Source organism: Gossypium hirsutum, chromosome D04, assembly GCF_007990345.1.
Source record: "Gossypium hirsutum isolate 1008001.06 chromosome D04, Gossypium_hirsutum_v2.1, whole genome shotgun sequence".
Classification (NCBI taxonomy): domain Eukaryota; kingdom Viridiplantae; phylum Streptophyta; class Magnoliopsida; order Malvales; family Malvaceae; genus Gossypium; species Gossypium hirsutum.
In genome coordinates, this window is record NC_053440.1 from 49,565,471 (window position 1) to 49,592,597 (window position 27,127).

Here is a 27,127-nt window from a genome sequence, read left to right on the forward strand (position 1 = left end):
TAACAAACATTTCAAGCATTTAAGAATATAATTCAAGTTACACGAACTTACCTCGATACTTGTTCATAAACAAAAAATCTACTAATCCCGAACTTTTTCTTTTCCTTGATCTAGCTTCGTATTTGAACTTTCTGGATCTAAATAAATAAATTTAATCATTAATCTAATACATTTCATGTTCATGTGTAAGATTCTCTATAATTCCAGTATTATTTATAGTGCATTCAAATCTATCTCACTGAGTCACAGTCACTAAATTATTTATATCTTGAGATACGGAACTCCAAATCAAGATCCGTTAATTTTCCCTGAAACTAGACTCACATATCTTCTTATCATAAAATTTTAAAAATTTTTGATGTAGCCAATAAGTACAGTTTATTCTTTAAAGTTTCCCCTATTTCATTGTTTGACAGTTCCCACCCTCTTCACTAAAAATTAATTATCTCATTGTACAGAATTCGGATGATATTTCCACTTGTTTTTTTATGAAAATAGACTCATTAATGATTCTAACCATATAAATTATAACTCATAATCATTTTTTTACAATTTTTAATGATTTTCCAAAGTCAAAACAGGGGAACCCAAATTCATTCTGACCTTGTATCACAAAATCTATTATATCTCATGATTTACAATTCCATTGATTAAACCATTTCTTCTATAAGAAACTAGACTCAATAAGATTTAATGTCATATTTTATTCATCCTCTAATTCGATCTATACAATTTTTGGTGATTTTTTTAAAGTTGGACTACTGCTGCTGTCCAAAACTGTTTTAGTGTATGATGCTAATTACCATTTTTCCCTAAACTTTCAATAAATGATAATTTCATCCCTGCTCAATTAACCTCTCAATTGAGCTGATTTTTCTCAATAAACACTTTATCCCATCACTTTAAACTACTTTATAACCTTTGGAAATCATAATTTTAGCACTAGACTTTAATTCCAAACATTTTCACAATTAGGTCCTATAAATCAATTTCTATTGAAATTACCTAATAAAATCATTTCATAAACAAATTAAAGCTTCACTTTCATGATATTTCATCATGAAATTACAGCACTCAACCATAGTGACTTTCAATTTCATCCATGAAATCAAAAACTAATGAATTTAGTAATAGGACCTAGTTGTAAAAGTCTTAGAAACACAAAAATTATAAGAAAAAGGCAAGGATTAACTCACTTGGTGCAAAAATTATGAAAAACCAGCTTGAAGAAACCCTTAGGACGTTTTTGGCTGATGAGAGTGCAGAAAATATGAAGAGAATTCTAGATATTCCACTTTAGTCCTAACTTTTAAAGCAAATTTTTGCAATATTCCAATTTTACCCTTAATTCTTCAATTCTCCTGATTTTTCTCAAGCTATTGCCGCCCAAAATATCTCATTTTGGGGTTATTTTCAATTTATGTCCCTCCTCTTTTAACAATTGAGCTATTTAATCATTCTAGTAACTTTTACACCTTTTCAATTTAGTCCTTTTTACGTAATTGACTATCCAAACATTTAAATTTTCTAACGAAATTTTTATACCATATTACTAATATTTCATAATTATTTATAAAATTATTTTTGACTCGGTTTTACGAGATCAAAGTCTCAATCCTTATTTTTACCCAATTTCTTCAATAATTTCTTTTTCTAACTAACCATTAAATCGGTAAAATTTTTCTATCAATATTTTCATACGATTTTCCTATCATACCAATATTCATGCAAAAATATTAAAATAAATTTATCTTTAAATCAGATTTGTGGTTACGAAACCACTATTCCGATAACTTTGAATTTGGGCCATTACAGTATATGTGAATTATATAAATGCCATATATATGAAATTGATTACATATCCGACAAAGTCTGATAAATTTTAAGTCCCGTTTGAATAAATGAAATTCGATGGATACAGAATTTCCCGTATTGGCTGTGGTCTTGCATATGTTGCAGACGCACCACGGCTCGAAAGAGCGCCCCGTTATTAGCTCTCTCAAGCTTCCCGTTATATGGTTATTGCGAGTTTTTCGTTAATATCTTTTCGGAGCATCCCGATTGGTTGTGATTGTGCATGTGTTGTAGACACACCACAACTCTTATGAGTGTCCCGATATATGGCTTTTCATGAGCTTTCCGATTAAAGGCTCTTTGTGAACTTCCTAATTAATGGCTCTCCGGAGCTTCCCGATATGGCTCGCTTGAACTTTTCGATATATGGTTGTCTGAAGCTTCTCGATTAATGGCTTTTCGGAGCTACCCGTTATTGGCTCGTATGAGCTTCCTGATTATGGCTCTTATAAGCATCTCGTTATACAGCCCGAATAAGCTTTCCATTAAATGGCTTATATAAGCTTCTCATTATATGGCTCGAGAGATAGCTTCCGGTTTATGTGCTCACATGAACACTCCCGAATATGAATTGACGGATTACAGATTTGTACACTTTATTTGTACTACTCATGTATCCATCGATATTATAAATGATTCATCGGGTAAAGTTCTGACATGAGAAATTATGAAATTGAAACGAATTGTTACGAATATATATACTTGAAATACAAGATATGATATGTGCATGTTCATGGACATTTGATGTGAAAAGTATAAGTATATGGAAATTGATTATTGATGAGCTCACATACGTTTATTGATATTCATTTAAATTACATGACTAACGTACTTGATGAGGATATGTGTTTAGACAATTGGCCAAATTGCTTTGAGATGTATTTTATTTGCTTATCTTAAATGTGAATTAATTGGTAAGTTAAATTCCTGTTATATGAATTTACTAAGCTTTAAAGCTTACTCTGTTTATTTCTTCTATTTTATAGTCATTCGGAAGCTCAATTTTGTTGGAAGCTGGTCGGAGCAACATCACACTATCCATCGGTTCATTTTGGTGTAATTAGTAAATTACTTTCGGATATAATGACATGTATAGGTTGAATTGGGTCATTGTTGGCAAGTATGTATTTTGGTTGTAACTAACCATTGGAATGGCTTGTGATGGACATGTTTTGATGTGAATATAAGAGGTTATATCATGTTTGATATGTGTTTGTAATGGTTGATTGATAGAATCATATTGGTATAGTAATGATTAAAATTGAGTTAGCATATTTGGTAAAATATGCATATATGTGAATTTGGTAAGTTAGGTAAGTTTGTATACTTGGTTATAAGAAGTATTAAATCATGTATAAGACTTGATTTTGAATGGATTTGAACGTCTTGAATTGGCTTAAGAATATGTTTAAGTGTTTATATAGGTGGAAGGCAAATTTGGGTGAGAAATATGGCTTAGAAATGGCCTTATTTCGTCCACACGGGCAAGATGTGTGCTCTATTCTGAGTGCCCACACGGCCTGACCACACGGGCGTGTATCCCCTGAATCTTGGAAAATTTTTGAAGTTTCGCAAAAAATTCTCTGAGTTTCTAGTTTAGTCCTGACTTGTTTCTAAGGTATGTTTTAAGCCTCGTGAGCTTATATAAGGGACTTTATGAATAATTTTTGACATGAATGTTAAATAATATGAAATGTCTGTATTTAATCTGTATATTTTGGTAATGCTCTGTAACCCTGTTCCAACGACGGACACAGGTTAGGGGTGTTATAAAGGCACCTTTGGGATAAGCACAAGAAGAGTTTTGGAAATAACCAGGTCAATCGATTTACCACCAAAAGCATCCTTAACCAATTTACAAATAGACTCTCCAACTATATTCTATTAACTTTGAAAAAACTTAGTGTGAAGACTATCTATGCCAAGCACCTTCAAATGAGATATAGTATCTAAAGCTACCTTAATCTCCATGCTTGTCATATTAGTAGATAATTGATCTAAGTCTCCAAAAAAAGCCTAAATCTGGAAAACAAACAAGGGCTACTTCATCAATAGAGTAAATACACAAGAAGTAATTGATCGCAGCCCATTTAAGGGTGAGCTCATAACACCATCACATCCCAGTCTTCAATTTAAGCCCATTGATATAGGTAAGGCGGTACCTGTTCATGACTTTGTGATGGTAAAACTTAGTATTCTTATCACCATTCACCAACTAATCGATCATCTACTGTTTCTGCCACATGAGCTCATTCAAGTCCATAATCTTCTCCAACTCTACACCAAGCTTTCATTCAAGTTTTCTCGAATTCTTAGTTAACCTATTATCAATAACATGCTGCACACCTCAAATTATTGCAATCACCCTCCTCTTACAAACTCTCAAGTTACCAAAGACATCTTGATTCCAGACTTGAGCCGCCCTAGCAAAATTATCAATGGTAGTAGAAATATCCTTCGTTGATTGCCAATTAGCCTTGACCATATCCTTAAACGTTCCCATCACTGAACCAAGCCACACGAAATCTGAACGACAAAGCAAAAAAATTCATTGCTGCATTATCCAACCTTATTAACATAAGTCGATAATCATATTTAAGTCAATGAAAATTTTGAACCTTATACCTTAGGAAACATTGCACCGTTGAAGATTACAAATAGCCATATCTAGATGCTAAAAAACATCACCCCTATTCCACGTAAACCTTGGTCTTGTAAAGCCCATATCCATCAGATTATTTCGAAATAAAAATTCATCAAAGAAAGAGCACCATCTCGAATAAGACACCCGAGACCCCTTATACTCATTAACAAATAGATCACATTCCAGTCACCAACCAACAAGGCTTATCAGCACAATCCGCAAGCTTGTATAACTGTTATAGAGCTTTAGTTGTGGGCTATCATACACAACAACGAGCAAAAAAAAACCAATGGACTTAACTCAGACTCCTAAGTGAACATATTGAAAGTGATTAACCAGAACCTCAATGACCACCGCATTTGTCCATAGAACCCAAATACCACCAGTAAAACCTCTCGATTCAACCCTATGCGAAAACTGAAAACCAAGACGAGAGATAGATAAATCTACCACCATACCACTAACTCGTGTTTTAAGTAAAGCGAAAATGTCAAAATCAAACTCCTAGTTATACTCATTTATGAACCGATGAAACCGATGAAATCGATGGCTCCTATAGCCCTACAATTCTAAACAAAGAGACACCCATTCAAAAATAACAAAGCAATATGAGAAAAACTAACCAATCCATAAATAGGCTATTGGTTGCTTCTAACAGGCAAGTCACCCATCTTCATGCCATCTGTAACTTGAACATCTGCACCATCCATAGTCGATTCAATCACAACCATAATAGAATGAGCCACATCTACAACTCGCACCATAGGTTCCCCAAAATTATAGTCATGATTTTCTGGTGGTGGATAATCCCTCCGACCATCATCCAACCGCGTCTCAAATTTATCTAACAGAATTGACTTAGATGAGCCACCCTCAACAAGACCAAAATCATAAACAACAATAGAATCATCGTCATCTCCCAACATATTGGGATTACAGTTTTCATCGATAATGGCCATTGAGTGGAATTTTGGATCAAGTCGAACGGGCCTGTGAGCCTCAACAAAGTTCTACTTCTTAGTAGTTTTAGTTATAAGGTTAGCAACCTGCTGTGACAGTTCTCTAATAACTATCCCTTTCGAAACTCGCCCACTTTGGTTACCAATCCCTTTAGAGGCTAGTCAAATACCATTAACCTTTTTACCTTTGGATTTGGAAGCCATTAGCTTCAACCCATTAGAGGATCCTTCAACTATCGCTTGAACATTTTTCCCTGTTTCCTTTGTGGAGCCCAACCCAAGACCAGGCTGAAAAGAAATTTGATCATTTAAGTCAACAATTAAGTCAAATCTTGATCATGTATTCTTTAAGATTGAACCCTGATTCTTTCCAATTAGCTTCTGAGATGGTCGACGTGAATTTCGAGAAACAGCCGAAGCCGACTGTCAATTCTCATTCGTTTCTTTCATTGTCTGGCCAGTTAGATCATCACTATCCGACCTTTTGCCACCACCCGTTTTTGAGCAAATATCTCTCATGTGACCATATAAATCACACTCAAAACATACATTTAGTTTTTATAATTTTAATAAATAAATCTTTTTCAGCTAGATCAAAAGTGTGTAATAATCTAATATATTCAAATCCAATTCCTTCTAAAATGTAAGAAAATATTTTTCAACAAGCAATAAAGTCCTTCTTTTAACAAATAAAATATTAAAAAGCTTAAGATGTTGACTTTTGACCAAATCCGATCTCAATTTTAGCGTTAAAATTCTGGAAAAATAAATTAAAAAAAAAATCAATTAAGACAAGTGAATGGTGTATGTCTTGACATGAGAAGACAACTCTCCATCGCTCTCCGTCTTCCCTCTCAAGTTAATATTATTTTATTAAATTAAAATTTATAGCAAATGAGCGCACGAAAAATAAGGGCGGCGGTGAGACTCACTCACACCCGCATCAACATTACCAACTCTTACATGCTGTAAATCTGTAATTTTTGGTTTCATTTATTTTGGCAATATTTTGACCCATGCCTAAAGGTGATGTTGGGATTTTTTTTAGATTTTTTGAATTATTTTTATAATTTTTATATATTTATCTAAATAATTTAGTTTTTAATAATTAATTCATTGAATAAATATTCTAAAACATATTATGATTGTGTAAGAATACCTATCAACTATAAATGAAAGGAATACTTTCTTTTAAGATTATATATTAATAATTAAATTTTAATTTTGGTCTTTATATTACATTCAAATTTGATGTTATTTGGTACTTCAATTTTTATAATGACATTAGTTAGTGTAAATATTAGGTAAACTACACTAGTAATCATTAAACTATTAGGAAGTTTCTTTTTTGATCACCTAACTATGAGAAATTATAAAATGATCACACAACTATTTGACTTTTTTCTTTTTTGGTCACCCAACTATTTGAATTTTTCTTTTTTAGTTATCAGTCGTTGAATTATTAACGAAAAGATAACTTGGCAACTTTTGAAATTGGCATAACAATAACTTTGACGCTCAACATTTATAAATTATGTCAATTTAGCTTTTATTTAAAAAATTTAACCCTAAACATTTACACATTCTATAATTTGATCTCTTTTTTTTTCCCAGTTGTACTTTTACTTGTGACATTTTGGATTAAATTAAATATAATGAGAAAAAGATGAAAATCATTATCTTGGATTTTTGGGTGTTTCCATTTTGATATATTTCTAACCAAATTTAGTTATTATATTTTTAGGTGAAATGGTCAAAAAAGAAAGCAAAATTGAAAAAAAAGGGATCAAATTACACAATGTGTAAACGTTGAGGGTTAATTTTTTTTAGAATCAATACTAAATTGACATAATGTATAATGTTTAGGGTTAAATTTACTATTATGCAAATTTTAAAAGTTTTCAAGTCATCTTTCCATCAATTGTTTAACGGTTGATGACCAAAAAAAAACCTCAAACACTTAGATGACCATTTTATAATTTTTCATAATTGAGTAATAAAAAAAGATACTTAGTAATGGTTAGGCGATCGCAAATGTAGTTAACCCTTAAATATTTTATTTCGATTAAAATTCTCACCTCATTTTTTTTGTCAATACCGTTTTATTTTTATATATTTTAGGAAAATGGTGGAATCTCATTCTGGTTCCTCTACTATGTCTAAAATTAAGATTTAATCTTTATACATAATTTGATCCCTATATTTTATAATGTTATTAGTTAGTCCAAATAATTAACGATGTTAACTAATTTGATTAAATTTTTTACATGAATTTAAAAAAAACTATTTCAACATAAAAATTTAGTTTAATATTATGAGTTGGAATAAGTGGTTTCTATTAAAACCATGTCACCTACCGAAATTATTTAGGGTACTAATTATTTGAATTAACTCATGACACGGCTCATCTTTTTAATCATTATAAGATACTTGTAAATTTGTAATTTCGAACTATCTACTATGCTCACATTTAGAATCTAGTCTTTATATTTTAATTTGACATAATTTGGTCCCTACTTCTACAATAGCTTTAGTTATTCTAAATAATTGACATTCTTAACTAATCCGATTAAAATGAAAACACGAAATTTAAACATAGTAGATGGACTATAATCATAATTGATTGCACAATCATATGTCATTTGATTTAATAAAAAGTTTTATTTTTAAATAAATTGTTTCAATTTAATTTAATTGACCGATCTAATTATATGTTTACTCAAATTGAACTAGTGTTAATATTTAAACCTTAGTTTTTAAAATTTTAAAAAATAACTAAAATTTTTAAAATAAAAATACGAAAATTAAATTTTAAATATATAAAAAAATTAAAGTAACATTTATATAATTTATCCTACAAAATTTAACCTAATACAATATATTTATCAAATGGAGGGTCCTTATCAGTGCGAAAAGAGGCATCAATCATCCAACCTCACCATACTGCTATTTTTCTTAATTTATGGTGCAATTGAATAAAAAAGTTATAGCCCATATTAGTTGATGTCGCTTTATCTTATATTTTATTAATTATTTTAAGTTAATATTGTAAAGTGTAAACTATATCATTAGTCACTAAATTATGGGTAAATTTTTGTTTAGTTATTGAATTAAAAAAAGTTATAATTTGATCATTGAACTATATAAAAGTTTTCATTTAAGTCACTAGACTGATAAAAGTGATGTTATATGGTTTTCTTTGTTCGCACTGCCTGCACCAATTGAAAACTCTCTTTTTCCTTCTCATCTAAAGTTCAGTTATTCTTTCATGAAATAACCATAGACGTCACGAATATGCGAATCAAAATTCAAACAATTTTTTTCTTCGGTCTTGCTTAGAGCTCATTGACGGAACTTTTTTAAAAAATACTTAATAACCCAATGACTTAAATAAAAATTTTTGACTTAAATGAAAACTTTCGAATAATTTAATGACCAAATTGTAATTTTTTTAGTTAAGTGACCAATACATAAACTCATTCATAAATTAGTGACTAAAAGTGTTGTTTACCCTATTGTAAAATATATTAGGATCTGCTTATAAAATATAATTTTAGTATAAAATACTAAAAATAGACATTGCCGACAAGGAGCGAAATAAATAGTCCAGCAGAACCCAGGCTTTGGTGTGCCAGACTTTTTCCCCACACGTTTGCCTAATCAGAAAATGGCACGTGTTATCATGGTGGGCCCTAACTCCAAAAATACAAAAGCAGATGAGAGAAAGAGATGGCTTATGATTAGCGCTACCCAAGCTGCGGCTACTAACCCCACAACTTCCTTTTCTTTCTCTTTACATATTTTAAAATGTCTCCCATAAGTTACTATTAATATTGAAAATGAAATCCCACGAAAAAAACATTTTTAATTTTGGATACTATTAATGCAAATAAAAAAAATTACTAATTTAAGAAATAGATTTCACTCAACTATGGATTTTTTTTCTTTTTTGATTCTCTTATAAAATAGTCACCTAATTATTTCTTTTTTTTTTTGTCATCAATTGACTAATGTAAAAAATGAAAATATTCAGAAACTCAAGACAGTTGAGTGACCAAAAAAGTCAAAATTGAATGGTTCAATGACCATTTTATAACTTTTCATAATTGAGTGATAAAAAAATCATAACTAAATGAGTAAAAATGTAATTTTTATTAATTAGGACACCTATTATTATTCTTTAAAAATATTATGCCTAAAACAATGTACTAGTTTTTTAAGTAAAATATTACATTATATCTAGAATTCACATGTTGATTCATTACATAGGTGAAATTTTTAGAAAATAGGAAAATAATTGAAAAATGAAATTATTTTTTTACTTCTCAATATATTTATCGGAGCAAGCCTAATAATTAATTCTCCGCATTTTGTAGTACTCTAAATGTCAAAGTGAAAAAGAAATTATTTTGAGGTTAGTATTTTGTAAGTGTTCGTTTTAATTTTAAAAATAATAAAAACACACAATAATCTATCTATAATCTATATCTATGATATATAAAAGTACGAGTTGAAAAAAATTTTGAATTGACAAAATTATCCTTTAATGTTCATTTAGTTACTAAACTGACATTAAATAAATAAGCTTTTTTTCCCAATAATAAAGTTTTTAATGTTTTGAAACTATATTATACTAATAGATAAAATCTTCTATAAAAATTAATAGATAAAAGCATATCAATAATTTTTTTTGTATAATAAAATTTTTATTGGTTTGAACTGCACAATTGAATATATTAATTATTAATAATATTTTATTATACTAATTAAAATTGAGATTTATCATTATAAATAACATTCAACGAATGAAGATTATTACCATTAATAAGTTTGAAGTGTCTCGAAAATAATGAAGAGAAATTTTCAAGACATAATCAAATAAGAATGGCACCATAAAGTGATGAAAGAACATTTTAAATAATGACGAGATAAATTATAATACTCATGATTCTTCATCATACATTTTATTTCGTTTATAATACATATTATGTTGAATTCATTATAAACTCACCCCCTATCATCGCCTAATATAAAAGTTTCACTTTATGATTGCTTGTTATTAATTTTCAATTTTATTTTATACTATTTTTCGAATTAGTATTACAATTATAATTTCATATAAACCTTTAAATTGTTATTATTGTTTAAGTAATTTGCATCAGAAGCCCAATGTTGATCGAAGATGAACATACAAATTAAATCAAACTTCTAAGCAATTCCAATAGGGATAAACGTAATCAATTTTACCAACAAGTGATTAGGTGCAGTGGTAAGACATATTATTAAGAGGGACAACCACGAATTCTGGACATAGACTCTGTTATATAAATTATTCAACTATTTACTCCATTTAAAAAAATATTGAAAAATTCATTCAACTATTATTTTCATTTTAAAATTCAATACATTCCAATATAAATCCCTAAGCTATAACATTTATTCTAATTACATCCTCAAACTATCAAGGTTATATCAATAAGGTATTTCGATTACTAAAACCATTAATTTAACTCTTAAATAAGACATAAGATATTATGTGACATAGTTTAAAATGAAAAATTAAAAGAAATATGTATTTTTTTGAGGTTTTCAAAACTTTTACAAAAGCTTTATGATTCATGTCTTTTTTTTTTAGTTTTAACTTTTAAAAATTATGCGTAACATTTTACTCTTCTTTAAAAATTTTAATTTAAATATACCACATAAGATTTGGCATGTCATTTAACAATTAAATTAAAATTTTTAATAATAGAAGGACCAGATTGATATAACATCGATAGTTTGAGGATGTAATTGAAACATTCTGAAGTTTAGGACTAATTTAAAATGAGAATCATAGTGTAGGGATGTCATGTGCAATTAACTATAAATAATTTAAATTTTTTTAGGAAAACTGAAAACCACGTTACCTTTTTCTTCTCTCTTTTTCAGCAACCATTACATTAAATTATACAATTTCTTCACATTCATCAATAAAAGAAGTGTTTTTTTTTCCTTATTATTATTATTTTTATCTTCACCCTTAAAGTGGTATGTTGTAAATTGTAATCCAGTGGATAATATCTCCACAAGATATAGACAATTAACAATTAATTCAACAATGAATATATCGTTAATAAATAAAAATGGTAGTTTTTCTTCGCCGTTGTTAATGATATTGATGGTGCTGTTCCTGTTTGTTTAATTCCTTTTTCTCTCTCTTAAAAGACTCCGCCGTCTCTCTCTCTCTCCCTCTCACTCTCTCTCTCTGTGTCGCTATATGTTTGTGTGGGGGATTCCCTTTGCCATTTTCTGGAGATGGTGATATCATAGGGGAGGTGATGAATAGATCTCTGCTTAGAAACGAAGGATCAATAGAGATGGGTTCTTGTGTGTCTAGACCTGAAGGCTGTGTTGGCCAAAGGTCGAGGTCTTCTAAGAAGAAGAGTCGTAAAAGAAGGAAAACCTTTAAGAAAAGGGCGCCTTCTCGTCTTTCCGAGGGTTCCTCTGATAATGTCGATCGTCGCTCTTCCTTCACCAACCCAGCTTTTCAAGGTTTCTCCTCTCTCTCTCTCTCTCACACACATCAAAACTTGGTCTTTTTTTTTTTTTTCTTTTGATGGGTTTTGGTGTTACGTTATATCAGGAAATGCATTTCTGTATTATATGGGTTGAAAGACTTTGTGATAACTGCTATTTCTTTTTTGAAAAGGTGAAATTTTTGTTGTGAATTATGTATTTGTGGAGACCTAGTCTTTAGATGATCAATTGGTATCTATTTTTCTTTTTCATAGTTCGAGAAATCCCAACATTGGGATTTTGATACTGGTTGTTCCTCTTCGTGTTTGTTGATAATCAGAGGGAATATAGATTGATATAGGGGAATTTTGACCATAATCAAAATTCAAAAGTAGGATTCTTGTGAAACTTAATTCCCCCTATGTGCCAGTGCAACACGGTGTAAAAAGTTCCCATAGAAAAGCAGAACTAGAATTCTTAACTCTAGAGTACGTAGTTTAATCCACTAAAGGGTGCTCCTCGGTGCACATTCCTCCTTGCAAAAGCAAGGGTTGGGGTAGTGTAGTTTATCATGCGCAGCCTTCCCATGCATTATGCAAAGAGGCTTTTCCTGCTGTCGAACAAGTAACCTTCAGGCTGCAAAGGAGATACCTTTCCCTTACTACCAAGGATCACCATCACGTTTTCGTCCAAAAAAAGGATTACCATCATGAAGTTTGACTCATTAAAGATGTTAATTTACCTCTATTAAGTTTTAGCAAATTGGAATTAAAGATGTAGTAGATGCATTTGAGCTGGTTGGGGTTTGATTTGAGTTGGAGCTAGCTGCTGCAGTGTTCTCATTGTTGGTCTCAAGTTTGAGATGGTTGTTTCTATGATTATTATTTTAATCTTTATAAGCATTCAGCTAGTCTTGATCAGTTTTATTCTACGGACAAAGTTGGTATGAAGATTTGATAAAAGAATTTCTCTCAAAGGAGGGGTAAACCACAAGCCTTTGGATAAACTATAGGCTTATCAAGACAATTAGTGGTACTGTTTGTATTTTATATTGACTTGTTTAGTTATCAGCATGGGTTTTATGGATTTTATTATGCGAGTTAAGATTTAAATATCAGTGTTTGAAGCTTAATGCATAGTTTTCTATACATCACTTGAAGAGAGAGAAACTTTAAGGTGGGAATTGTTAACCATGGAATAAAGAAGACAATTTAAAGATTCAAGGCCATTTTCCTTCCCGTCTTTCATCTTCTTTTCTTCATTGCTTTACTTCAATCCAGTTTCTGTATTATTCCATTGTTGCTCTTATGGTATGCTGTATCATCCACATTGGGATTGTCTAAAAAAATCTATCATATGTGCCCCCCAATATGTTACTGGACTTCTGTTCTCTGGAATTTGATATATGGTTATGCATATAGAATTTACAGTTTTTGGTGCCTGCTTTATCTTTATGTTATATCTTTATTTTCTAAATTTGAGATCCTACATGTTCAAGTGTAATGAATGTTGATCAAGGTTTTCAAAACCAGATTGGTGGTTGAACTAGTCAGGCCACTGGTTCCCAAGCCGACTGGTTTGTCCAGTTTGATCAAATAAATTATTAAAAAATCCATTAAATAAAAAATAGAGAAAACCGGTTCAACTGCTGGTTCGCAGGTCAACCAGTTCAATCCCTCTCTTTGGACCGGTACCCTGACAGGTTCCTGGTCCAACTGCCGGTCCGGTCCAGTTCTAAAAACAGTGATGTTGATCATATTTGCTTATTTTTCTTATTGTTATATGTATTAAAATAAAATCTGGGTGTCTGTGTATTAGTTGTTAAATTAGTTAAAATTTAAAAGAATGTTTCCTTTGGTCAATAAATTTATTATAGTGGTTCATTGTTTACTTTCTGTGATTTATCATTTTCTCCCAGCTGGTTTTCTTTTTATAATTTATTTCCTAATATTAGTGCTCTTCTTCTGTTTGATTATATAACTGACAAACAATCTATTTACAATTTCTTTCTCCAGGTTCTTGTTTTTTTATATTTGGCATTTGCTATTTGGAACATGGGAGCTAAAAGAGTGCTCTAGAACATCCCTCCTGGACCCAATTTTGATGGGATCATGATAGGATTATGACCCTGTTTTTTATATATTGGGACAATAATTATCACTGTTATTATTATTTTACTTGTTCACTATGTCATGTTTAAATATGGGCAACTTTACTGAATTGCAGCTGAAACAGTTTTATTTAGTTACAGGCTTATAGCAGAATAGCTGAAGTTTCAAGTTATGTGATAATATGGCTATTATAGCATTTCAGTTAGAACAGGTTTTATTTTAGTTATAGCAGAAGAGCTAATGTTTTGATGATGCCACCTTGGCAGGAAGCCAAGAGTTGTGGTTTGATCCAGTTTCAGTATTTGACTCCGACTGCGAAGAGGAGTTTGAAAGTGTTCAGGAGGGTATGTTATTTAGGGATATTTCTTAGAAATTTCTTATTTAAACTCACTCTCTCTTTTTCTCAAAGATCATATGAAATAGTCACCACTGACTACATACACATCCATATCTGCAGATACGTTGTCTTTAAATGGTCTTGAAGGTGTAGCTTCATCCAATATTTCATCTCTAAGAGATGCTAATTATGGAGAACATTCTTCTTTAGTTGACCAGATGCAGAAACCAGGGGGTCTGTCAACTGGTAATTCTGCACGCAACTCTGCTAGTGAGGCTGCTAGAATTTCAAATAGTCAAATCTTATGTTCAAAGGATGTTAATCCCCAATTAAAGTATGATGGGGCTTCAAATGAAGTAAAGCAACCTGTTTTTCTTGATGATATTGCCTCCTCTGCTGGTGAAGGTCCCGGGAAGGAGGTCGGATTGTTGGATAACTGTGGCATTCTTCCAAGCAATTGTCTACCTTGTCTTGCATCTACTGTTTCATCTGTTGAAAAGAGAAGATCGCTCAGCTCTAGCCCACCAAGTGCAAGGAAAAAGAATGCCTTAAAACTTCCATTTAAATGGAAAGAAGGGCATCCCAATGCTGCCCTATGTGAGTATCTATGTTATCCATTGAATGGAAATTAGTTGAACTGTCTTATCAAGAGCCCGCTGGATCCATGTGAAATGATTTTCCATGAATCTGGGATGAGTTTTGATGATGAGTCTCCTCTGATTAGATTTTCTCTTCCGTTAAAGTTGGTGCTTTCTCAGAAAGCAGCAATGTTTCCCAATAAATAGGACTGGTGGATTTTTTTAAAATTTTATTATTTTTCTTTCTTAACTCAGTTTCGTCGAAGAGGCTTCTTCAGAGACCAAAAGCAGGGTCTCAAGTACCATTTTGCCCTACAGAAAAGAGAATGTTTGATTGTTGGTCTCATATTGAGCCAGGTACTTTCAAGGTTCGATCAGAAAATTATTTTAGGTATGTAAAACTTTCCTTGGTTCTGTACTTTAATATTTATGCAAATAATTGTTTTTATGGAATTTTATTGATTTTTATGAAGCAATAGTATGCATGAGACTTCTAGAAGTTTTTAGATTTAGACTTCACATGGTTGGATCTTGTTTTACTACGACTCTTTCTTACTTAACCAGGTAACTATCTATTAATGGCAGGGATAAGAAGAAGGATTTTGCACATAACCATGCTGCATATTATCCTTTTGGCGTTGATGTATTCTTATCTCCACGAAAAATAGATCACATAGCTAGATTTGTTGAACTACCTGTTGTTGGCCATTCAGGGAAACTACCATCTATCCTTGTTGTAAATGTTCAGGTATCTCTCTTGTACAGCTGCCTTTCTGAGTGGATAAGTTTTTACTACATCTTGTTCTACTTTCCTTGGGATGGAAGTACCACATAATGTTGTCTTATGCCTTCTTACTCACTTCTTACTGCAACTAATGACTGCCAGCTCAGTACAAAATCATCTTGGTTCTTGTGGCTTCCTGAAATTTTTGTTTCCACTTCTACCTTATTCCAAAACTGTGCTACATTTTGCCGCATGCCACATGAGGAGAACTTTTAACTGTAAAACATTTCTTTTTCTGTCGAGTTTAATGCTAACCTTGAATTCTATGCAGATTCCCTTGTATCCTCCTGCACTTTTTCATAGTGAAATTGATGGGGAAGGGATGAATTTTGTTCTGTACTTTAAGCTTTCCGACAGTTACTTGAAGGTGCTTCCACCTCACTTTCAAGAAAACATCAGGGTAAGGTGGATACTGCTAAATTTTAAATGTACTATATTCCTTTTAATTTGTAAACAAACATTTACCTAATTAATTATGCTACTACAACATAAATTCTATTACAATAGTTATCTCCACTCATAATGTTTTGATAACTCTCTTACTTGTCATGCCATAAGGTTTTAGTTTTTATGAATTTTTTTCCCAACATGCATATATATATGAAGCGTTTGTCTTACTTGTTCATGCATATATATATGAATTTTGTTCTTCATGCATTCATTACCACTTCATTACCTGATCTACAACCAAGTTAACTTTATTGAATCTATTTTGTTTTCATTAAAACAGAGAATAATTGATGATGGAGTTGAAAAGGTTAAAGGATTTCCTGTAGATACAAATGTCCCATTTCGAGAAAGATTGAAAATATTAGGCCGTGTTGCAAATGTGGAAGATCTTCACATGAGTGCAGCAGAGAGGAAGCTTATGCAGGCATATAATGAAAAGCCTGTTCTTTCACGTCCACAGCATGAATTCTACTCAGTAAGTCTCTCCTTTATTTTCTTATGAATGCATGTAGCATCATTTTGATATATATATGTTGAATGAATTTAGGATGCACCTAATAGTACTTCATTCATAAACGCAATTTCCTACATGTGATTTTGTGAACATTACAGCTCAAGCTGCAATAAGAAATTTGGTTTGTATTTCTGGGTTGTGTGTGATATGCGGTTGATGTTGTTTGGAATCCCCATTAACATCGATCAAGACCATTGTTTCCCTATAGCTTCTGAAAATATCGAATGACAAGTAGCAAAGGAATTGTAAAGAAACATTGTTTCATTATGATTTCTTTCTGAGGCTCACAAGTCACTTCAATGAAATTTCATAGGGAGAAAATTATTTCGAGATTGATATCGATATGCACAGATTCAGTTACATCTCCAGGAAAGGTTTCGATGCATTCCTAGATAGGTTAAAGTTCTGCATCTTAGACGTTGGCCTCACAATTCAGGTAAATTTCGCTCCCTCCTCCCAAGGTTGTCAGATTTTTAAAGGATGCTAATTTCATTTACTTACAAACAGGGTAATAAACCTGAAGAGTTGCCCGAGCAGATCTTATGTTGTGTACGGTTAAGCGGCATCGACTATATGAACTATCACCAACTCAGTCTAAATCAAGAGCCCTCAGACACAAGTGCTGAAACTTAAATGTTTATAGCTATTGTTTAATAAGAAAAGGATTGTGCGCTTTCTTCGTTGGTACTCGAATTTCCAAGCTCATTCGCCTCGACCAGGAGACGAGTAGACCTCTTCATCTGCTTATCTCCCTAACCTTTAGAGCCTCACATCCATGGCTGCTGGTTCTCAAGTGTGTTTAACAAATGTAATTCAACTGGTTTTTTTTTTATTATCGAAATTCGTCTGCTAGGATCGCAATAATTGTGATCAGATATGAACAAATAACTGGTTAGGCCAGCTCCGTATTTGGCATATAGTATTTGCTGATTCAGCATTACTATATGACAGAATATTATATAGCCTTGTAATGGCTATGAGGAATCTTTAAAGAAAATTCATATTGTAGAAACAAACTTCCTCTCTTTTTTAATTCTCTCCTTTCCTTAGAAAAACCAACTGTGGAAAATTTCCATTTTCTTTTAAGAAAAAAAAATACAGCAGCATTTTAGAAAAAAAAAAAGTTAACTGCATTATACATGTTCAAACATTCTCAAATTCTGAAACTCATTTTAAATTGGTTTTCAAACTTCAAAATGTTTTAATTATTTTTAAACTATCGATATTATATTGATCAAGTCTTTTCATTATTGAAACCGTTAATTTGATCATCACCATTAAAACTTTCTCTTTAAAATCATCACATAATATTTGACATCCAATTTAATTGTTAATAATTTTTTATTAATATAACATCGAAATATAATTAGAATGTTTTAAAGTTTGAAGATCAATTTAAAATAAGAGCTATAATTTGGGGATGTTTGGTGCAATTAACTAACAAAAGGGTAAATTATCAAAATAGTTATTTTTGTTTGCCTCAGGTTATATTTTAATCACTTATGTTTGAAATGTTATGTTTTAGTCACTTACGATATCGCATTGTAACATTTTAGTCATTCGTTAATGGTGTAACGGTAAAATGACTAGGCATGTTTAATCATCATTTCAAATGAAAATTTTAGGTTAAATTTTACAATTAGTCTATATTTTTTATTTTATTTTGAGTAATTTAATTTTTTCTTTTATATTATTTTAACTTCCCTTTTTTCATTTTCTTTTGCTTCTCCTTTTGTTTTACTCCCTTCGTCATTTGTTTAACTTAGTTTTTATGTTATAACGCGATAATATAATCCACTAAAAAGTAATATTTTAAACCGAAGGGATTAAAATGTATGGTGAGAGAAATAAAAGAAAATCAAAGATATTGGCAATAATGAAATAAAAACCTCACTTTTCTCCGGCTAGTTCAAAAATGTCACTCACTCTGAGTCTCCGAGTCGGAACAGCTTTACCCAATTAGCTTTCTTTGACTTGCAAAGGTGTTCTCTTAACTCAACTAGCCAAAAAAAAAAAAAAACAACCAGGATTTCTGGGTTTTCACCTTTGGCTTGCACGACTTGATTTCATAAGGTTTGATTCTCACTTTCGGTTTCTCTTCTTACTTCCTTTTTTGTTCTCCTTATATCAATTAGTAGATTTGCTAATATGTTTTCTTTTTCCTCGTTTCTGGATTATCCTGAATCGGAGGTTGCTTTTTTTATGACGAATTTTCTATTTTGTTGTTACAAACTTATGTTCGTTTGCCCAGTAACATAAAATGTAGTATCATTACGAATTGCCAATATAATAAATTAAAAAATGTATAAAATGTAGTGTTTTTTACTGGGTTCTTGCGTTTGTGTTGAAAAGAAACAAAAAAAAAAAAGAAAAAGGAAAAAGGAATATTCCCCCTTATGAATACCTTAGCCGCCCTTTGCGCTTGGAAGGCAAAGGTCAATCACACCAACAACTACGCATCTCTCAATTTTACCTGCTGGTAAATATTTCTTGCTGTACCATTTCGAGCATCTCATTAACTATATTTTTTTACATGAATCTTAAATTAATTTTTGTTGGTTATTTGAATTTATCACAATTACGATATGAATCTGAATTTGGTGGTTGATCTTTGGTTGGTTATGTTTAGTTCAGTCTCTTATGAACTGTGGATGTTCTTAAAATTTTGGGTTAGTGATCTAATTATAAGAGTAGCATATGAAATCAACTTTTTCCCCTTATTTCTATGTGATTGTATGGATATCTAAATATGAGCTGGGTTGTGTTCAAAAGATTTAAATGGGGAGGCAGTTAAGTTGAGGGATTAGATGAAGAATTCAAAGGAGTTACCGGATATTGTTATGTATAATACAACGATTGATGGATATTTTAAGAGAAATACTATAAATTATTAAACCTTCTCCGTAGAGATTAATTCACTAATTTAAATTTTGTGTTGATTTTTCTACGCCTTTGAGCATTGTATTTGTATGCATGCATCATGATGTATGTAGTATGTACTGGTAAATAATCAAAGATATGAATGCAGAGAATTCTGAGTGGAGAAACTATCTACTAATTTTAATTATTAACTACCATTACCAGCCAATCTTCTCAAAGATTTGATGCTTAATTATTTTTGTTTTTCTATTTCCTTTGAGAATGGTTATTTGACTTATTTGCATGGTTTTAAAACAATTAAAATTGTAGTTACCTAAATCGTTCAATTTGATGTTCAAGAACTAAATAATGCAAACAAAAGTATAGGTCAGTCCTCAAAATATTTGTCATTTTGTTTTGTTCATGTGTCTAACCAAACTAAACGTTTCTATTCAATCTCAGGTTGAATTTCAGGCTTCTACCATTGCCAAAGCATAAAAAAGGCTGCTTGAGAACATAGTGCAGACGGAGAGAAACCAAAAGCAAAAAGAAGCAGACATGAATCAAATACAATCAGAGTTGCTAAATGCCTTAACCAAAATCTTACAAACCTCAAAAAACCCAATAGATTCATTAACTCCTTACATTTCTTTCCTAACTCCATCCCTTCTACACTCCCTGATTTCCTCTCCTTCCCTTTCCGCCCAACCTTCCACCCTCCTTTCTCTCCACAAACTCTCCCTTTCCCTCTTCCCTTGTCTTTCTTCTTCACCTTCTTTCCTTCTTGCCCTCCTCCCTCGCCTACTTTCCCACCACAAATTCTCCGAATCCAAATCCCTCCTCCTCTCCTTCCTTTCCTCTGACCCGCAAAATACCTTCTTCAACTCCCTCATTCACCACCCATCTCTTTCTAAATTAAAACCCCTCCTTGAAATCTCCGTTTCCAGCTATGTCCAATCAGGGAGGCCCCATTTAGGATTTGAGCTTTTTTGCCTCTTGAAAAGGCTTAAAAAGAAACCCAACTTGCTCACTTGCAATACTCTTATCAACGGGTTGATAAAATTCCCATCCTTGCATTCGATCCAGTTAGGTAAGCAAGTTTTCTATGATTCTATTAAGCTTGGTGTTATTCCCCAAACAAGTACTTTCAATATTATGATTTTAGGGTGTTGTTTAGAAGGTAAGTTCAATGAGGCGATTTCATTTATTGAGAAAATGAAGGAATTTGGTTGTTTTCCTGATAATGTTACTTATAATACGATCCTTGGGTTTTTCTGTAAGAAAGGAAGGTTAAAGGAAGCTGGGAATTTATTGCAAGATATGAAAGAAAAAGGGTTGATGCCAAATAGGTATACATTCAATATACTTGTTTCTGGATATTGTAAGGTTGGGTGGTTGAAAGAAGCTAGGAAAGTTATTGACTTGATGGTGCAAAATGATGTTTTGCCTGATATTTGGACGTATAATATGTTGATTAATGGGTTGTGTGGTGAAGGGAGAATTGAAGAGGCGGTTAAGTTGAAGGATGAGATGGAGAATTCAAAAGTGTTACCAGATGTTGTTACTTATAATACATTGATTGATGGATATTTTAAACATGGGAGTAGTGAGGAGGGCTTTAGGTTGGTTGAGGAAATGAGGGAGAAAGGGATGGAGCTGAATGCAGTTACTAACAATATTTTGGTTAAATGGTACTGCAAAGAAGGGAAGATGGATGAAGCGAGTGAAAGAGTTAGGATGATGGAGGAAAGTGGGTTTCCACCGGATAAGGTTACCTACAATACTTTGATTAATGGATATTGCAAGGCTGGGAAATTGGGTGAAGCTTTTGAGATGATGGATTTGATGGGAAGGAAAGGTTTTAAGATGGATACTATCACACTTAATACCATTCTTCATACTCTATGCAAGGAGAAAAAGCTGAAGGAAGCATCTGAGTTACTAAGTAGTGCTAGTAACAGAGGTTATTTGCTCGATGAGGTCAGCTATGGTACTTTGTTAGCGGGATACTTTAAGGATGGTATGGCAGACAAAGCATTACAGCTTTGGAGTGAGATGAGGAAGAAGGAAATTATTCCTAGTATCATAACCTATAACACCATAATTGGAGGGCTTTGCCAATTGGGAAAAACTGAGCAAGCAATTTCCAAGTTTAAGGAGTTACTTCGGAATGGTTTAGTCCCAGATGCAACTACTTACAATACTATTATTCATGTTTACTGCAAGGAGGGGAAAGTTGAGAAAGCATTTGAGTTACACAACAAAATGGTTGAAAAGTCTCTCAAACCAGATGTCTTCACCTGTAATATTCTGCTTTCTGGTCTTTGCAGCAATGGTATGCTGGAAAAAGCTCTTAAGCTCTTCAATACTTGGATTTCAGAAGGGAAAGCAATTGACCAAGTTACTTACAACACGATGATATCAGGTCTATGCAAGGAAGGAAGATTGGAGGATGCATTTCATCTTGTCTCCGAAATGAAAGAAAGGAGTCTAGGCCCCGATCCTTATACATATAGTTCCATTCTTGGTGCTCTCGCAAGTGCAGGGAGGATGAATGAAGCAGAGGAGTTCATGTCAAAAATGGTTGAAGTGGAAAATTTTGGAGAACAATCCTTACAGTTGAAGGAGCAGAATGTCAAGACAAGTGAGATCACCGAGGCATATGATCCAGATTCCAATGCTTGCTCAGAACAGATCATTGAACTGTGCAATCAGGGAAGATATAAGGATGCTATGCGCATTTTTGAAGCATCAAATCAGAAGGGAGTTACTTTAAATAAGTCCACCTATATTGTTTTAATGGAAGGGCTTATCAAGAGGCGAAAACGCTTATCAAAAGCTGTCCAATAGAAGAAATATTTCCTGGCAGGTTCAAAAGGCAAACGTTATCACTGTGTTTGACTTAGATCAAGCTGATAGGAAAGTTACCTCTTTTTTCACTTGGCCACACATGAAGATACTTCGAATAAGTCTGCCTGCGTTGCTTTAATGGAATCACTTACCAATAGGCGGAAAAGCATATTCAAAGCTGTCCATTAGTAGAAAGCAGTGCTCAATTGGCCGACAATATCACCATGTTATTGACTTGGATTCAGCTTATAGAACCTCAGGTAAATTATTTCATTCTTCACTTGGTTATTAATTAGAAAAGTCCAAGAAATTGCTTGGTTTTTGTACCTTCTGCTGTCTAAGTTACCAATGTTAACAAATACTTGGTCATTATTTGGTACATAATTTTTTTTTTTGCTAGTGGTTTTTCTGAGTGGCACTTTTGTTGATTGCCTTGCCTCAAAACTTTCTGTTGCCGCACACTGCTTGCGTTGTTTGAGGTTCCTGAAGTCAAATTGATGGCAACGATTCCACATGGGTGTATAAGGCAAACATGTAGGCATGTTGGTGTGCATATAATAAAGACATGCAGGCATAAGGTGAAGCATAAACTGTAATTGGCTGTGATTTGTTGGGATAACTATTCTGTTATTATGAAAAGATCATTATATATTAGTGTTGTACATCTGCACTAGGAGTTCATTTCGAAAAACATATTATTCTTGACCGAGATACTGCAAGCCGCAATTTGATAGGAACTATGAGGAGAATACATTTAGTGAATGACAAGTAAAGAGCTGCTACGTATTATAGGTAGACTTCCTAGGTTATCATATACTAAGAAGTGATGCAAAAGATAATCCTTCATCCTTGAGTATGATGTTGGTTATGTTATCAGACACTTCTAGAAGCTTTAATGGAATTATTGGCTGTAAATTTAACAAAAGCAGAAGTGTACTGTAGTAAGAGACCATGTACTGTAATTGGTTTCATTTGTTGTTTATTTCGTAAGTTTGTAAATCTAAAACGCATCCCCTTGTTTGCGGTCTTTCAGGGAGGATATTTTATGGGTGAAAGTTGGTGGAAGCTGGAGAAGTATGCTGACCTCATCCCATATATTTGCTTTTCTATTAAATACCTCAATTTTTTTCGAAGCTTTTTGACATTCATAATAAGACTTGGGTATTAGTAACTAAGGCTCCTTTGACTAATGCCTTGGTTTTTTTTTTTTTTATAGTACACCCTTAGTTGTAAATTTGCTATAACCAATGAATGTCTATAATGATTTTTGCAGTGAACCACTGCCCAAAAGAGCAGGACAATATCAATTTTAATGGTAAGAACTAACATTGATTCTGGGATTTATGATTGAGATACAATTTTCTTTTTGATTTAATTCCATTTGTTTAACAAATTTAAAAGGGTCATTGATGATGATTTTGCTTCTTTTTTTACCATCCTCATATTTCTCCATTGCCATTGAAGATGAAAGATAGCCTATTCTTTTGTTTTTTTGTTTCTTTGGTACAACAATGATTCCAATTCAAGCTATTCCTGAAGAAGGAAAACACTTCATCAATAGATCGCAAGTTGAAGTTTAAAAATAGCATATTCTTTAAAACGTGACTAGAGTGATTATCTTATTATTTTTCTAATAAATGTTGTAATGTTATTTTCGTCGTCCACTCCATAAATGTAGATCATACCATGATTGTAAGTAGATGTACAAAACATTATTCTGTGTGCTCAAACTCTACAAACTTACTAATATAATTACGTTTTGCATACAATTTGGAAGTTATTTATTTTTAAATTTTGTTAATAGATAAAAGGGGTAAGAGTTGTTCAAGTACCTATCTCGAGGCATGTATCAATTGAAGACATTCAAATCTTTTTTTGTCAATTTTCCTATGGTTTGCCCTAATATATACATACAAAATAATGTTGTTTAGTAGTACCTTGTAGCCACTTCTAACCGTGTATAAACCTGAATTATCCATGTGCCACCACACCAATCAGTCTTCTTGTGCATAATTGGATAAAGGAATATTGAGCACTTTGTCTGCTTCATCTTCATTGAGAGACGTACGTATAAGTTTTTTCTTAACCATGCCTACTCCAACTTATTATGATGACCTAGATTTTTTTTAAGAGTATTAACATTTTAATTGCAATAATTAAAGATATTAACTATTTGAACTAACTTATCATTTTGACAAAACATGTAAGCATTAATTACCAAATTTATCATTAAGCCTATTTTAAAACCTCACCTTTGACAACTTGACCTGACTTTATTTGAGCTTGGGCTTAGTTTTTTAATCTAGAGTTATCTTATTTTAATATTTTGTAATAAAAGTTAATTAGTCTTACGAATAGTTTATTGAGTCTTAACTCGATTAGTATGGGTATTGTTATCAATACAAAAGGATACAGATTCAAGTATGCTGAAGCGCATTATCCTCCTTTAAATTATCTATTTAGTTTATTTCCTTTTAACTACATTCGAATTTTTAGAAAAAAAAGTTATAATAATCATTTTAATTTACTTTTTTAGATTAAATTTAAATCAAATAACTTTTATTTTCTTTCTTAATGTTGTTTATAAAAGTAAATTAATATAATCACAATTGAATATCTAATCCTAATAATTTCAATACCAACATTTTAATTCATATTTCAACTTTAATTTAACCGTTCTTAAACCATTTATTTAAAAAAATAAATAAATAATATGGTTTTGAGAAAAGTATAATCTAAATAAATATATATTTTTATCTCTAACTCCCAATTAAATTAAACCGGATTATCTAAACCTTTTAAATATATTTAAAATAAATAGGTATATTCTCAATTCTTTCTTTCAATTAATTACATTTTAAGTACTATATATGTTATTTTTTTAATTATAAGTTTTAAGTTGGCTGGAACCCGAATTTCAATCTGGAATGATGTGTGCCAGGATTGGAAGATGGTAGGCTGCATGGATATGGTTTGAGACAACATTATAATCTGGTTTCTGAATTGTTAGATCAACATTCGAGGCAATGGAAGGGAGAGATAATTACTCACATAATGTCTTGAATATTCCTGTCTCGTCTTTGGTAGGAGGATAAACAAGTCTGGAGAGGTAAGCCGTGTGGAGAGCATTCGGTACGAAGTGGGTACAGGTTATTGTTGGAAGAGTCTGCTGAAGTGGAGCCTACCTTACAACAGCCAACATCTAAGCAGGTATACAAAAAAATATGGCTTACAGAGCTTGCAGAAAAAATTATTTTTTCCCTATCTACATAAATTTATAGAAAAGAATGTTGCTGCTTGTCCCAGGCGTACACAGGAAGATGAGTCTCTTGAACATGCCTTCCGCGACTGTCAGGCTGTCAAGGAGATTTGGAGTATGTTAGATATCTCATGGCCTACAGAAATGTCTTGAGCAAGTTACAAGCAATGGATGGATTGGTTATTCATGAATTCTTCATCAGATTTATGCAGAATAATTATCTGTGCCATTTGGGTGATTTGGAGTGATAAGAACAAACTAAGTGCATGAAAGAAAAATCAGACAGAACATAGATACGGTTCGATTCATAGTATCGTATCAAAAAGAACTGGAGGAGCAAAAGCCACTTATCAGCTAGATGTGTCCAACAGACGAGATGACGGCTTCCTGAACGGTCGTTTGTAAAGATCAATTTTGACGCCACTTTTCAAGGACATCTGTTAAAATCATGCTCGAGGTTAGAGGGAAGGGATTCAGAAGGTCAGATAGTGGGGATGAGAATGATATTGAACGACTATGTACCTTCTTCTTTTGCGGGAGAAGCGATTGCATGCCTCCAAGGAGTTCAAATGGGCCTGGATATTGGCTTCCAGAGGGTGATTGTGGAAGGGGATAGTCTCCTACCTGATGGAGAGAATCCCTGAAACAGTAAGGAAAGTAGTGGAGGATGATAATCGATGGGCTGAGATAGTGGAGGATGATAATCGATAGGCTGAGATAGGGCATCTGCATCGTTCTGGTTCTCTTGGGGGAACTCTTTTCTGGACTTGAAGGTTTTCTGTGCGTGAAGGCTTTATCTACTTTTTCAAATATGAGAGTAAAGTAATGACATAAATTAGCTGTTCTTTTATTTTAATTATGCCTTTAATGAGTGGTCTCTTTTTAAGTTGGGGCTTCGGGCTTGTCACTCTTTATTGTTTTTCTTAATTAATAAAAGTATGGCCCAGCCTATTTATTTCAAAAAAAAAAAGTTTTAAGTTGGCTTTAATTAAATGTCTAGGAAATAATATGCGGCATTGTGGCCCATTTTCGAAATTATTTACGAAAACAGATCGTTTCTAAAAATAATTACAGGTATAAATCGAAAATCTAAAAACGTGTTGACATGGACACGTTTTCAAGGGATAATCTAGGAAAATACTTCCACATCAGCATCTTTTTAAAATATTATAAAAATATATCGATTTTTTAAAAATTTATAAGAATAAGCCTTTATAAAAACCCAAAGTGACAACACAATATTCTTTTTTTTTTTTAGTGCCACCAATTAATATGGAAATAAAACTTACAAAACAAATCTTTATATAGACCCAAAGTCTCATTTCCCTTGCTTTCTTAAGCAATGTAAGATGTGAGATTCATGAATAGGTTTACAATTTGTTTCTAGACAATATGGTTTGTGGGATTCCTTCCTCTTTTAACTAACAACA

General features: G+C 32.2%; 2 protein-coding genes and 2 long non-coding RNA genes across 13 annotated transcripts; 2 read left to right on the forward strand and 2 right to left on the reverse strand.

Annotated features, from left to right (window-relative positions):
• Positions 1–3,656: 3,656 nt before the first annotated feature.
• LOC121215910 (uncharacterized) lies at positions 3,657–5,482 on the reverse strand. Its single transcript, XR_005911898.1, has 2 exons — positions 4,480–5,482; positions 3,657–4,380 (listed from the first exon to the last, which is right to left on the reverse strand). It is a non-coding gene; the product is annotated as an uncharacterized lncRNA (long non-coding RNA).
• A 5,914-nt stretch (positions 5,483–11,396) lies between these two features.
• Positions 11,397–17,745, forward strand: LOC107899605 (uncharacterized). Of its 4 annotated transcripts, XM_016825371.2 has the most exons (10): positions 11,412–11,991; positions 14,333–14,410; positions 14,524–14,649; positions 14,809–15,000; positions 15,237–15,372; positions 15,567–15,729; positions 16,037–16,165; positions 16,496–16,690; positions 17,043–17,165; positions 17,237–17,745. In XM_016825371.2, exons 1-10 carry the CDS (start codon positions 11,778–11,780, stop codon positions 17,360–17,362), a joined length of 1,482 nt encoding a protein of 493 aa, XP_016680860.1. In that variant the 5' UTR covers positions 11,412–11,777; the 3' UTR covers positions 17,363–17,745. The 4 variants fall into 4 exon arrangements, with proteins under 4 accessions (XP_016680859.1, XP_016680860.1, XP_040946708.1 ...); XM_016825370.2 differs by having other exon boundaries at positions 11,397–11,991; positions 14,524–15,000; XM_041090774.1 differs by having other exon boundaries at positions 11,434–11,991; positions 14,524–15,000; positions 17,081–17,165; positions 17,237–17,475.
• An 817-nt stretch (positions 17,746–18,562) lies between these two features.
• On the forward strand, positions 18,563–23,813 carry LOC121203005 (pentatricopeptide repeat-containing protein At2g16880). 7 transcript variants are annotated; one of them, XR_005911902.1, is made up of 5 exons: positions 18,563–18,802; positions 20,051–22,698; positions 22,839–23,016; positions 23,472–23,512; positions 23,712–23,813. XR_005911902.1 is itself a non-coding variant. In XM_041090776.1 (2 exons), exon 2 carries the CDS (start codon positions 20,147–20,149, stop codon positions 22,436–22,438), a length of 2,292 nt encoding a protein of 763 aa, XP_040946710.1. In that variant the 5' UTR covers positions 18,563–19,208; positions 20,051–20,146; the 3' UTR covers positions 22,439–23,813. The 7 variants fall into 7 exon arrangements, 2 of the variants coding, with proteins under 2 accessions (XP_040946710.1, XP_040946709.1); XR_005911901.1 differs by having other exon boundaries at positions 18,563–19,208; positions 23,472–23,813; XR_005911900.1 differs by having other exon boundaries at positions 23,472–23,813.
• On the reverse strand, positions 23,550–26,572 carry LOC121215911 (uncharacterized). The gene is made up of 3 exons (XR_005911905.1): positions 26,220–26,572; positions 25,490–26,134; positions 23,550–25,396 (listed from the first exon to the last, which is right to left on the reverse strand). It is a non-coding gene; the product is annotated as an uncharacterized lncRNA (long non-coding RNA).
• Positions 26,573–27,127: the final 555 nt, after the last annotated feature.